General features: G+C 38.5%; 1 protein-coding gene across 5 annotated transcripts in view; it reads right to left on the minus strand.

Moving 5' to 3' along the window:
- Nucleotides 1–14,426, minus strand: part of Utrn (utrophin) — a 506,964-nt gene that overhangs the window by 137,817 nt on the left and 354,721 nt on the right. For all 5 annotated transcript variants that reach the window (XM_005389232.2, XM_005389234.2, XM_005389233.2 and 2 more), the window contains 2 exons: nt 11,810–11,982; nt 190–346 (listed from right to left, as the gene is read on the minus strand). In XM_005389232.2, coding sequence (XP_005389289.1) covers nt 190–346; nt 11,810–11,982 — 330 coding nt within the window. The remainder of the gene's footprint in view (nt 1–189; nt 347–11,809; nt 11,983–14,426) is intronic.

The raw sequence follows: 14,426 nt of genomic DNA on the forward strand, positions 1-14,426 counted from the left end.
TTTAACATGAAGCAAATGGAATAGATGAAATTTACACAAAACACCTAAATACAAAGAGAAGCAAGAAGAGGGGCTGTGATAATCAGTTCAACTTTGGCATTCATCCAGAATCTTGTTTGAAATATTTGCTTCACCAAAATTAAAAAAAGGAAAGAAAGAAAATGATGCCACCCTGGACCATCGACTTACTTTACAATGGTCGTACTGGAGCTGTAGGGCTGGAACATCGCCACCAATTGGCATTTGCTTTTTAAGCTCTTCATCTTTCATATTCAGCCACTTGATCAGTTCTTCTAAAGACGCCAGTAACCTGTTCCACTTCTCAGCACTGGCCTCCAAATGGGCCCTGTTGAGCAAGAACACTGACCAAAGTTAGAAGTCTGGATTGCACTTACAGAATTATATAACTTCCTTTAGCCAAGTAATATTGTATGACCAACTAATGCTCACTTCCAAAAAGAGATTGACTCTGCAAAAAAAGAAAAAAAAAATCCTGTAAGAAACTGTTATATCAAATGAGCTTTACATTCAGCAGATACTGGGGATATTTTCAATGTATACGTCCACATCTCTGAGGCATAAATATGAGGGCTTCAAGAGAGATGTCCATGGCATAATGTAAAATTACAAAGTAAATTTGATAGCATGTGCATTTTATATATACATATATATATCTCCAGGAGTTTTTTCCCCTCATTTATCTCCAAATGGGAAGAAAGGATCAGAGAAGGAATAAGGGAAATTGTATGTACAAAAGTGCTTAAAAAAAAAAAATACCAGATATGGTAACCAAGAGGACAGTAAACACTTAATTTTTATATATTTTGTATTAGATGATTACCAATCAATATCCAGCGACAAATGATCATGGACACAGGGAACAACTTGGCCAAAACCACTGACTGCAATACTTCACTCAGTGCTTTCATGGGGAAGTCTTTGTTCTAGTAACAATCTCTAGTTTTAGCACAGAAATGCACCTTCAGAATTGCTCAGTTATGACTGTCATAATGAAGAATATATTTTAAAAAGACATTTTATGTAGTTAAGATTCCAGTAAGAGCCAAAGCACCTCGAGGCAGAAATACAGTATAATCAAAGCACAGATTTCTTTTTGCTCTTGTTAGGGCCCTAGAGAAATCCCATTTACCCAGACTCAAGTCCACAGTGGGCTGGATTTGAAAATCCTTTCAGTGAGGAAAAGCTCCAGAGACATGGAAATGGGCTTTCCTCACTGATACATCAACCCTAGTGAGTATGGACTTACATCCCAACCTGGCGGAGAGAAATTTCCTTGACTGTCCTCGATCTTTCAGGTTTAGAGGTGAAGGGGATAGACACAGACACAGCCTCGTTATATGACAGTTTGCAAAAGGTGAAGACTTCAGAAGGGCAAAGGACTTATTTGGGAGAAACTCAGCTACAAGAAACCTCTGTAGATCACGCTTCCTATCTTCTAAAATCAGACTCACCTTGACATTGCCATTACAATCCCTACTTCCATTAACTGGTTCCTTTACCAAGTGATACAGGACCAATCTAGCGGGCACAGCCACTATTGTCTGCAGACCTCACAGTACAGTAATTTCCTTGTTCAAACATGATTTACTTGAACATCTGTCTCGAAATTCATAGCTCAATTCATAGTTAACTCAAATAGATGTTTACTCATTTATCACATAAGGTGGTGTTCCCATCAATAGATATTCAACAAGATGATATTTTATTAAAAAGTTCATGATTTTTTTCAGAACAACTAGAAATCTCTGTTCTCTGGTTCAGATCTAATTCACAACATAACAACCATTGTCCATAAAAAAACTGAAGTTCTGTATATCCTTTAAAATATCATGAGCCATAATCCCAGCACTTGGGAGGCTAAGGCAGGAGTTCGAGGCCAGCCCGGGCTACAAAGAGAGCTCAAGGCCAGCCCGAACTGCACAGCAAGATCCTGTCTTTAAAATAAAATAAAATAAAATAAAATAAAATAAAATAAAATAAAATAAAATAAAAACCATGAGCCAATATTCTCATACAGTTACACATAAAAGGCCAATTATCTTGCAATCTATTTATAGTTCCACTGCAAACTGTTTAATGTGAGATAAAGTACTCAGACTCAAAAATTCTATGTCTTAATAAAAAATGCTATTTGTGTTATAGTTTGGATCTTAAATGTCCCCCAAAGAAGCACATGCTTGGTCAGCGTCTTTTGCCTCTATAGGGAGGCAGAGCTTAGTGGAAGGAAGTTAGGTCATTGGGGACAGCACTTGAAGGCAATATTGGAACTCCAGCCTCTTCCTCTCTCCCTCTCCTTTCTTCCCAGCCATCATCAGATTAGCAGTTCCCTCCATCAGGCACTCCTCACCATGATGTACTTTAACACCACAGATCCACAAGCAATAAGGCCAAGCAGTTCTGGACTAAATCCTCTGAGACTATGTACCTTTCTCTCCCTTAAAAGTTTATTTTCATCGAGGCATGGTGGCAAATGCCTGTAATCCCAGCATTCTGGGAAGCTGAGGCAGGAGGATCATAAATACAAGCCTGCCCTGGGCAACTTAGTGAGACCCTGACTCAATAAAAAAGGACTAGAGATGTATCTCAGGCAAAGGCCTGGTTCACTCTCCAGTACTGCCCCTCCCAAAAAAAGTATTCAGGTATTCATCACAGTGATGGAAAGCTAACACTGTATAATATAATAAAAAAGTAATCTGAATACAGAATGAAATTCAAAGTATTTTTAAATTATCTGAGAATTATATGATAGAAAATGTATTTTATTTTCCTGAGTTTACTATTATTTGCTCATTCCACAGGTGCTGTGATTGACCTCAATTTACAATATTGTGCTTTAACAATGTCCTAGTTCTGCTTGAACTCCAGTTTCTCAGTGTTCCTATTGATTAATTTTAGTCCAAATATGTAATTACCTTTCCCTGATAAACAATAATTTCACCTGTCACAGAGCAAAACTCAGTAATTCCAATTACATTCATTGAAAACTCTCTGCAGTTATAGGCCACGCTGAAGCTAGTCCATTTGACTGAGCTACTGCAATTTCTTTCCAATATTTTAAAACACAAAACACATATAGAAATCAGAGGTCGTCAGGTGGGGAAGAAGTGTTTGACATCTCCAGGTGCAAATAACTGACGCCTGCACCCTGACCCCTGTTTCAGATTTGATCCTCCATCTTCAAAATCTGAAGTTTCACTCATTAATCAATAACTAAGCCTCACATTATATCCCTTTGCAATCAGTTGCACACATGTGCTGAAGAGCACTCAAACATCTTTTCCACTGCAATTAACTCTTTTGATGGCAGAGAAATAATAAAATTGATCACTGAACCTTACTACATTCACCACCTGAAGGACTATCTATAAAGATGAAGGCAGTGTTTTTCAAACGAGATGCTCAAGTGTCTTTGAAATTAGAAAAGATTGGAGTATTTATTTCTTTGCATCTTTACTTTCCCATAATAAAAAGCAAGCTCATCTGGCAGAATCTCTGCCTGGCAAACCTGCTCTGCTTATTTTCCAATCGGCACACTTCTGAATGGAGTGGATTACTACCATATGCTCACATAAATGTATGCTTCTGTAGTAGCCTTACGTGTTCCTGATTCATTTTCATTCTTTCATCTTGAAAGATGAAAGCCTTTTCCTGGGCAGTGGGTTGAATTTTTTGTAAGAAAAAAATTTAACTTGTACTTGGCTCAGTTGTACTTTCTCAGCGTTACTGTAAACATTGTAAAACTTAAATCTCCCAAGACCATAGGTAACAGATCATCAATCATGTTTTCCGAATCTTCATTTAAAGCACTGGTTTTTCTAATTACATATCCAAGGGCTCTTACTCACTTATCCTGACTTCCAAACTGCTTCAGTTCATTCTTTGGGTACTTCATGTGTACAAAGCAATAGATTAATCAACCTACAGTGATGTCTCCTGCAGAAGATCCTTCACATTAGTTACCTTTCTTTCAACAGTACCATTTCTAGAACAATTTCAAGTGCTTAGGAATTCAAAAATATATAAAACACAAAAGCTTGTCAGAAGATAAAGATCCCTACAAATGGTACTTCCTTATTTATATATAGTAGAAAAGTAACTGTGGTGGGAACCACTAAATAAAATCTGCTTTATTTTTATTTTTTTTTGGTTTTTGGTTTTTCTCCGGTACCGGGAACTGAACTCACGACCTTGCGCTTGCCAGGCAGGCGCTTTGCCGCTGAGATAAATCCCCAGCCCCAATATCTGCTTTAAATTGTCAATAGTCTCACCTTTCACAGAAACTGTATCTTCAAACAAATTATCACTCCTTCTCCAGTGTAAAGATATGAAAGAAAATAGTGTAAGTGAAGAGAGGCACTTGTTAAAAGAAAATTGCTTTTCATTTATTCGAGGCAAATGTATAGTTGGAGCACCTACTCTGCTGTCAGGCACACACTGGTTGAGAAACCGAAAGTTATGCAGTAAACAATTCTTGGGCCAAAGTAGAAGAAATTCAAGTAAAGCAAAGGTTCCTCAAGGCAGGAAACCTGACCATAATTCTATGCGGAACTATGGCACAGAGACGGTGGGAAGATCTTTAGTAAAATGGTAAGAATTTGGAATCCAACCCAAAGTCTGACCTCTTCTGCTATATTTAAGAAGACTGACAGAAACTGCCCAGACAGATCTCTAGAAAAATAAGAATACAATTGGAAAGTAGGTCTAACCAAGATTTAATGGCCCAAATTCAGAGGGAACAAAGATATAATACCTTCTGTTGTAGAAGATAATAAATTTGGCATTTGTTCTACAAATGTAGTTGCTTTTTGGTTTACAGTGAAACCCATACATAATAAACAAGATCATAATGGGTGTAAGAACAGGGTCTTAATTAGTAAGAATAACAGGTAACAGTAAAAGAGGATTTTTGCTGCTTTTCAGAAGGGAATTAAAAACTACCAGAAGAAAAAAGGGTCAAATCTTCAGAAGTGTTATCTGTGCTGAAAACAACCCTAAATTTATGCTTCTAATATAGCAATCACCAGCAACATGTGGCTATTTAAATTCAGCTTGATTGCAATTAATAAAACTTGAAATTCAGTTCATCAGTTTTACTAGCTGCACTGTACGTGCTTGATAGGTCACACGTGGCCAGTACCTACTTACTGACCAGAGCAGTACAGATAATACATTTTCATCATGACAGAAAGTTTGGTTGGAAAGTGATGCTCCAGGGAAGAATGAGAAGAAAGCAACAGAATCTTCCTCGATTAGATTTGGTAAAAGGAGATTTTTAGTAGTTTTATAATATGATTAAGAAAGTAAGTTCCTAAGGCTAAAAGTGGTGACAATGACACTGTAAAATGTGGCTGTAAATGATGTAGATGTAAATGATGATGTTAAAGATTAATTTTCTCTCAGGCCTTTTAAAATGGTGCCCTGCATTTTTAAGAGGATCATAAAAGAACAGAAAGATAGAATTTTATCTTTGAGCTCTGTTTTCATTAGATTTGACAACTTCACTGGCCTTTGAAACCATATGTTAATAAGGATCTGTATTAAATATCATTAAGCTGATAAGTGGATATTTAATTAATATAATCTTATACTAAATAAATTTAACATAAAAATTTAAGCCATGTCATTCCCGGCACTGAATATATTTGTAGATTTCCAATTCATATTCCCCAGTGAGTATAAAATATCAAAATCCCTAAAGGAACATTTTCTAGCTGAAGTTTCAAAGCTACCTTCTCTTATTCTGATCTAAGGGAAATACCAACTAGTGCTGTTTTCAGTTGCTAAATAACATTTGGCACACTGGATTTCAGTATTTAAAAAGCTTAATCATGACCTACTGAAAAGACTATAAAATATTACTTAAGATATTAAGCCTCATATTATTACATTTTCTCAATGGCCACTCACACCATAGGAGATAATGTGTGCAAAGCACTTAGGGTAGATTGGGCACATAAATATTCTTATTATGATCTCTGACAGATATCCTCTTTCCTAAAAGTGACAATAAATTGCACCAAATGTTCTCTGCCATGACAATACCTACTTCAACACAATCAAAACACAAGAGGAAACACAGAACCCATGAATTATTACATCCTCCAAGGACCAGAAAGGCATCAGTCAGATGACCTCACCCTCAGGGAAGAATGAAGTAAGGCCACTTGCAGAGAGGGAGGTGTGGGGCTAAAATGGAATCATAATCCTTTAAAACAGGGATGCGGTGAATATGTCAGAAAAGTCATTTGGAATCACCTCACCAATCATAAGCAGCAAGTGCCCAATTGCAATACAAGAAATGTTATTTTACACTTGCTACTGCAGCTCTTGGCAGCCCAAGATCAATCACAGGGAAAGGGTGTCATCATTAGTGTCAGAGGTTGGAAAACTAAACCCAAAAAGTTCAAGCAGAAGGAACTAAGGTCTTGACTTTACTAAGATGTCTTACAGTGAGCTGCAAGCTGGGAACAAGGTGCTGGGGAGTCTGAAATGAAGAAAGATTGAAACAACTAGAGATTAGCAGGTTCAGGAAGATAAGGGAAAATTAACACAAAGCTAACAATTCCACAGGTAAAAAACATTGGAAGGGGCCAGGGATGTAGCTCAGTGGCACAAGCGCCTGCTTGGCAAGTGCAAGGTCCTGAGTTCAATCCCTGGTACCAAAAAACAAAACAAAACAAAAAGAAAACACTGGAAGATGTAAATTTGTGAACAATCTACAGGCAGTTGGAGTATGGTCAATTTATTACCTATATACTGGATAAAATTACAGAGTTAGTAATAGTAGGTTGGTGGTCCAAGAAGAGAGCAGGCAATGGAAGAAAGGGCCCATAACCTTAATATGAAGGCGAGTGGCTTCACTGATGTTGCGTACACAATTCTGATTTGATACACTGGAAGTTCACATTCAGACCAGGTGGAATGGAGCCCAAGAAAACATGTGCTCTTCACCTCCTAGAGACTGATCACCTCAGGGGCACCAAGATCACAGGGGTCACTGCCTGAGCCCCAGGATGACTGAGTCTGTGGGACTTTGGGATAACGGACATTACATGTGAAATAAAAAGAAACTTGGGAAGTAAAATACAAGAAGCTAGGGGCTGGGGATTTAGCTCAGCGGCAAAGTGCCTGCCTGGCAAGCACAAGGTCGTGAGTTCAACTCCCGGTACTGGAGAAAAACCAAAGGAAAAAAAAAAAGAAGCTGCCAGTCTAGGCATTGACAACAGGAGTGATAGCTAAGGAAAGGGATGATGAATAGGAAGGTAAAAGGGCGTTCAGGTCAAGCAGACACACCCAGCATCTCCGATGGGTTAGGAGGAAGCAAGGATAAGATGAGGAAGGGTGGGATAATGGATGTTTCACATCTAAAGAAACGATGTTGAGAGACAGAGATGCAGTGATAATTATTCAGAGGATTCCCATTGGCCTCTAAGCGAGGAAAGCAGTGACATTAATCTCTATTAAGGAATGTTTCAAGTAAAGCAGGCAATTAGGGAAAAGGCAACTTTAAATTAATTATAGAAGAAAGTGGGGGGAGAGTTTACAGAAATATTACAGACACAGGAGAATCTGGACATAATAGACCTTCAAAACACTGTTCTATGTGGGGGCCCTCTTGGGAAGCCCCCTTGATCAGAGACTGCTAGGAATTCTGTGTCATTGTGGGGTTCAGTTCAGTGAACAGCCCCACTGAGCCCCACTATCTCCTCCAGCCTGGCCTCTGGCAGGAATTTCCCAGCATTACAGTTCTGGTGATGTGGAGCCTACTTCTGTTCCGTACTTGTTCAGACTCCTGCCGGGAAAAATAGACACAACTGACTGAGGATCTTCCCCAAAATTCCCAACATTTGTGAATAAGATAAAAAAAAGGGTAGGGTGAGTTTCTGTATTTGAATTAATGAGTGCCAAACAAAGTGGCAATCCATGAAAATAATAATAGCTACCAATTGTAGAGCCCTTAGCACGCACCGCTGTTGTAAGCCCTTTACATGAGATCATCAGGTCAGCCCTAGAAGGAGGGTATTCTGAATTGACACATGAGGAAGTAGAGGCATATATGGGTGCAGTAATCTGCCCGGTGTGGCACGTGCTAAGTGGCAAAGCCAGTGTTTGACAGTGGTCAGCCTAGCTCTAGACTGCAACACCACTGAACACTACCCTGTACAACTGCCTTCCACCCCTGCCCCCCACCCCCCAAAAAAGCCTGTGGATAGAACCCAACGCCTTCGCCCTGAGCTACATCTCCAGCCCTTTTTAATTTTTATTTTAAGACAGGGTCTTGCTAAGTTGCCCAGCTACCCTTGAACGCACAATCCTCCTACCTCTGCCTCCCAAGTAGCTAGGATTAGAGGCACGTGCTACCATACCTGCCTCTGGCAAAAACCCTTTTAATTCTCCTGGATTATATAATCCTGATCCTCTTTCCTTCTTCCAGCAGCTGATACTATGACTGATTTCCTTCCCACTAAGCTCCTTCCTTCCTTGGCTCCTGACAACCTCCTCTCTTTTGGTTCTCTTTCCTCTTCAAGGATGGCCACTTCTCAGTTGCCTATGCTAGCCTCCCCTTTCCATCACCTGTTCCTTACGTATCAAGGATCCTCCAGCTTCTGTGCTTTGCCTGCTGCTCATGTTTCACCCTTTTGAATGGTTACCTCACAATGGTAACCTCCCCTCCACACCAACATCTCTCTTTCGAAAGCACATATCCACCCAGTGGCTACTTCTCCCTGCTCCTGGACATCTTATGAGTACCTCCACAGGGCAAACTGAGTTCATCCAATTTCTCTTCCTTTTCTTAGAAGCTGAAAGGATCACTTAGCAGGTCTTCCTGGCTTTAGAAGCGGGCTCATGCAATGCATGCTCCCTGGTCATAAGATCTTTCCAAAGTTCAGACAGAATTGTGTTGCCCGAACAGTTTCAAATTCTATCACCAGTGGAATGGAGAACGGTAGACACAGGGGCTCCGTCATTTGTACCTTGCCTCTCTCTTCACCTTTATTCTAGCTGCAGCCTCTTCCACACCCACCAGCAAGCCTATTCTCAGCAACAATGAACTTGCTAACTTTCACGAAAAGAGTATTATATTAAACCTCTTGCACAGATGCCCTTCCCCATTCTGACTCAGTCTGAGGAGGAGCACTGCACCTTCCAAGGCTCTGCTTACGAATCACCTCTTTCATGAGGGCTCTAATTATGATCTGAAGTGAAAGTTACCACTCTCTCCGACGGGCTCTATCTTCACTTAAACCAGTCTGTGAGCCCTTAGGGGCATGGATCCTCACTTGTTTGTAACTAGCAATGCCTTAAACATAGAACTAAGCTTCCATTAAATGCTTGAAGGCATATGTAAATCTCCTGAGGTAGGCTATATATGACGTGATGATTTTGATTCACGATCACACTGATTCATTATTATATATTACCAGAATGTATGCTGTCTTTGTGCAGAAGTCTACGGACACAAACACATACTCTATCTTCTAAAATTACTATTGACTTGTTTACTAAATATTATTCTAATTGGAGCATATGAATTCTTGTTTTTCAGGTTAGCAAAAATGAATGTGATTTTATAGGTACAGGGAGAAACTCCCAAGAAAGCCCCAATACTTTTTTTCTGTAGCTTTCCACTTGGAATGATCTGTGTTTCATGTAGGCCTTTATAAAACCCTGTGCCTGAAGAAGTCACCCTCTAAACTCTCAATATCCCACGACCTTGCATACAATCTTCACCAGAGCCGGTCCTATGGCTCTTCACCAGAGCTTAGATCTCTGTTTCGCTAGATCCTCAACGAGTACTTTTCACTGTGATGTTTTAAACATTTTTATTTGTTTATATTTATGAGGAACAGAAAGTTGCAACCCCATGAGATCTTGCCAGATGAAAATTAAAGTCTTACTCAAGTGGAGTTTCTCAGTGTACAATGCCCTCTAATTATTTTCCTATTTAAAAAGTACAATTTGCTGATGTTGACATCACTTCCAGTGGAATCTCTGGACAGAGGAGTCCAGACCGTGGTACATTACCCTCTTCCTTAAGTATAAGAAGCACTACAAATCCACCTGTATGAACCCCCAAAGAACAGAAGTCTTCAGGACATCTTATCAGAAACTTTTAAGGAATGCGTATATAATAAATAACCATTGAAGATTCCTACTCTCTGTGAAGTTATTGGAAGAAATCTCAAAGACATCTGAACAAAACTTATGTATGAAAAGGTGAATTAGATGCTATAGAGACTGGCAGATTATTAGGCAGACTCCACCGAGATTAATGTCCTATCGAATCTTCCCCTTCCATTTTTGCAATAATCATATGGGTTAAATATGTATATTCTGATATTTTAAGGTACAAATTACTAAGCAATTTGCCTAAAATCAGAGAATTAATAGCGAAGTCAAAGAATCGAGTTCAAGAGCATCTGTTGTTAAGGCTGTGGATGCATTTCTCAATGATACAGCAGGGGAAACTGACCTATCACTTCCTGTTCACATTCCTCTTTAAATTTCTGCTTAATAACATTTTTCAGTCAGTTTCCCATAAACTTAGACCTAGTTAGAAACTGTCTACCAACTGTTAAAATATTCTTGACCCCCATTAATACTAAACATTCTATCAGGCTGGATAATTTTTCAGGGTTTTCCCTAGTCAGAATTCTGGTCCTAAAGTTCATACTTATTTAATACTATTCTTTCTAAATGCAGATATGCATCATCAATTCTCCATTTTAGTGTCAATAAGAAATTTTTATTCTCTTTAAATATATCTTCAAGTTGATAAAAAAAAAAAAATACAACATGATGAACCAAGAACATGTTCAAAGGGCTGGGGATGTGGCTTAGTGGTAGAGCTCTTGCCTTGCACGTACAAGGCCCCAGGTTCGATCCCCAGTACCACCAAAAAAAATTTTAAAAAAGATGAAAAAAAGAACATGTTCAAAGCCAGAGTCAAAAGATCTAGACCATAATCCTTGCTCAGCATTTACTAGCTAAAAAACTTGGCAAATTCCTCATATTCATTAAATCTCTTGTTTCCTCATTTAAGAAAGGATTTTTACAATCTACTTTACTAGGCTTTTCCAGAAAGGGTACAATCTGAGAAACATATCATTAGGCACTTGTGTCATTGTGCAAACATCACAGAATGGACTCATACAAACTAAGATGGCTATGACATCACTCGGCAATATATTTCTGTGGGGCCACCCACTATATATGTACTGGGTCACCGATAGAAATCTTGCCATGCAGTGTATGAATGTACTAATTAATTTTTGCAAACACCTTAACACAGTCCTTGGTAAAGGTAAAAACTCAGACATGAGCAGATGTTGGTAGCATTATTATTAGGAATGTTACCTAGTTTAAAATATGACATGGACATCTGTGAACAGTCAGGAACGAGAGGCAGAGGGCACAAAGATGAGTGGGGCCAAACATATAACCAAGAAAATAGAGTTTGCATTTAAATCTTAAGTATTTTGAAAGAGCAGCATTGGTGGTATCCTGCTCTTGCTCTTCCTAATATACAGAAATCATGACAATTTGCCGCCCCCATTTTTTTGGAGGGGGAGGGCGTACCGGGAATCAAACTCAGTACCTTGTGCTTGCCAGACAGGCGCTTATGCCACTGAGCTGTATCCCCGGCCCAAACGTTTAATTTTTTTTTTTCCCCCCGGTACCGGGAATTGAACTGACAACCTCACGCTTGCCAGGCAGGCGCTGTGCCACTGAGCTAAATCCCCAGCCCCGCCCCCTTATTTTTTAGTTAGATGTTGGCTGTTCTGACCTGATGCTGGCAGATTTTGCTTTCAAGTCATTCCATCTTTGGTTCATATCATCCAGTCGATGTTGAAGCATAGTAGCCTCCTCAGAATTCCCCAGGGCTTTTACCATCTTCTGCCTGTTTCCATCAATGCTCTTAAATATGTCATTATGGGCATCAATTTCCGCCTGGATGTCCTGGAGAGAAAAACAAGAGATAATGCAAATGTGAGGTATTAGTCTCAACGCTACTTTTGATTTCTATATAAAGCTTTTTTTTTTTAATATTTGCAGATGAGTTGCTTTAAAGCAAAATACTTCATCCTGAGTTAAATGATAACAACTTAGGCTTTCCATAACACTCACAATGAAAATAAGTCTTTAAATCTTCAATACTTTGATTTCTCACATCTTAAAAACAACATATTGTAATCTAAATTTCATGCATCAGTAAGTTAAATGTTAGTATTTCAGAGTCAATGAGCAATTTTTGAATTTTTATATAATTGCCATTGTTCAGTCATTGAATTTTACATATTATTAAATAGATTCTTTCCCCCCTTTACACATGCGTAAAACTTCACTAAAAATCTGAAGTTTACACAGGTCATTCTCTTATTATATAATTTTAGACATTTTTCCTATTTTGACAAACTTATGAGTAGCTTGCCCTTTGAGTCTTATAAAATTTATTCTAAAATTTTAAATAATATTTTATGTACAAGATTATCTTCAGTAACAAAACTAATAATATTTTCTACTATTAAGTAGAAAAATAGTTAACTTTTATGAGAGTAATTTGAGTTGAGGATGAATAAAATGAAAATTATAAATAATAAAATTTGGCTCACATTTTTAAGGAAGCATTTGGCAGCTTATAAAAGATTATAAAACAATTGCAAAAATTATCTGTCCTAAGAATGTTAAATAATAGGAATGTTTAACACATTGAATAATAGTATCTTAAAACAGAAGTACAAACTTATGCATAACTTAATTTTAATGTAGATATTTAAATTATCGTATATTGTTACATATAAATGAAAACACTTATACATTAAAAGATTTCATGAAAGACCAAAAAACCGAAACTAGTGTAATCTCTGTGAGGTTTATTGATAATTTTAGTTTTCTTTGTTATACTCCTCTGAGTTCAAAAAGTTTCTATAAAAAAGCAAGATTTCTTTTTGCAATTAGATAAATCAATCACTTTACTATCATAGGACTGTCTATATGTAAATTGGACAGTCATCTTTCCATCCTGAATTAGATGGAGGCAACCTAGATGTGACTAATTTTGATATAACAGCCACTAACAATCAACAAACAAGTATGAACGCAAAAACAGACACCAGCATGGGCCACGAAGGTGTAGTATTGGTCTCTATGGTGATAACTGATAACATGTATTAGCAGGTCCTCAGAGAAACACGCAGTGAGACAGCAAACTCTTAAACACAATAAATGTATCACCTTCTCATCTTAAGTTGTCCTTCATAAGCCTCTGCTATAGTCTAAATGTTTCTGTCCCTTGAAATTTTGTACACTGAAGCTCTAACCCAGAATGCCATAGCGTTAGGAGGTGGGGTCTTTGGCAGATGATCAGGTCCTGAGGCAGAGCCCTCACTTATTCGAGAGGCCTCACACAGCAGCCTTGCTACTTCCGCCTTTTAAGGACACAGCTAGAAGGCACCATCTGTGAATCAGAAAGTGGGCCCTCACCAGACACCAAAGCTGCTGCTGCCCTGGTCTTGGACTTCCCAGACTCTAGAACTGTGAGAAATAAGGTTCTATTATTAACAGGCTACAATAACGAACTGACTAAGCCTCACTCTTAAGTTTTCACAATTCTAAATGAACACTGCAATAATTTGCTCAGAAGCTCTTTGGATATCCAGAATGCTTTTATTCATTTAAAACTCATTTCTGTTAAGTATCCATCAATAACTAAGACTTAGAGACCTAAATCTAAGTGGCTGCTCTTCAGTTATTCACAGGCTTTCACTAAGCAGGAACATTCACAGAAAGATTTCACAGCTCACTACTCCAATTGCTAATGTCCAGAAGGTGTCACTGCCCTCTGACCATCTCCGATGGGATTCATGATGACTAACTTGCTGCTGACAGGGTCAGATTTGAAGAGTGGATGAGATAAACACAAAATTTGATTGGCTCTGCCTTCAAGATGCCTTGCATTTGCAATCCCACTTAGCTCTGAAGTTACATGACCCTCAATGGCAAACTCAACTCAAGTCCATCTGCAAGGTACTGTACACCCAGAATTAGGCTTAACCCCTGAGCAAAACTGAGACTGTTGAATCCTAAGTCTTGGAAGAATCGTTAATAGAACTTGTATTCATCTGTGAGTGACAAAAATATAATAGTTTCACACCAGGAACCATGCTGTCCGAGAGACTGTACTGAAGAACTTTCAACAAATTTTTCTTCCATCAAGAGTTTCTATTTGAAGCATCTCAAACTAAGATGATGATGAGACTGTCATTTTCCACACATAACGTTGCCCAACCCAAGCAATAAAAAGCAGAAATGGGGGCTGGGGATTTAGCTCAGTGGCAAAAGCGCCTGCCTGGCAAGTGCAAGGTCGTGAGTTCGGTTCCCGGTACCGGAGAAAAACGAAAAAA

Source organism: Chinchilla lanigera, unplaced genomic scaffold (genome assembly GCF_000276665.1).
Source record: "Chinchilla lanigera isolate Chin_1 unplaced genomic scaffold, ChiLan1.0 scaffold00035, whole genome shotgun sequence".
NCBI lineage: Eukaryota > Metazoa > Chordata > Mammalia > Rodentia > Chinchillidae > Chinchilla > Chinchilla lanigera.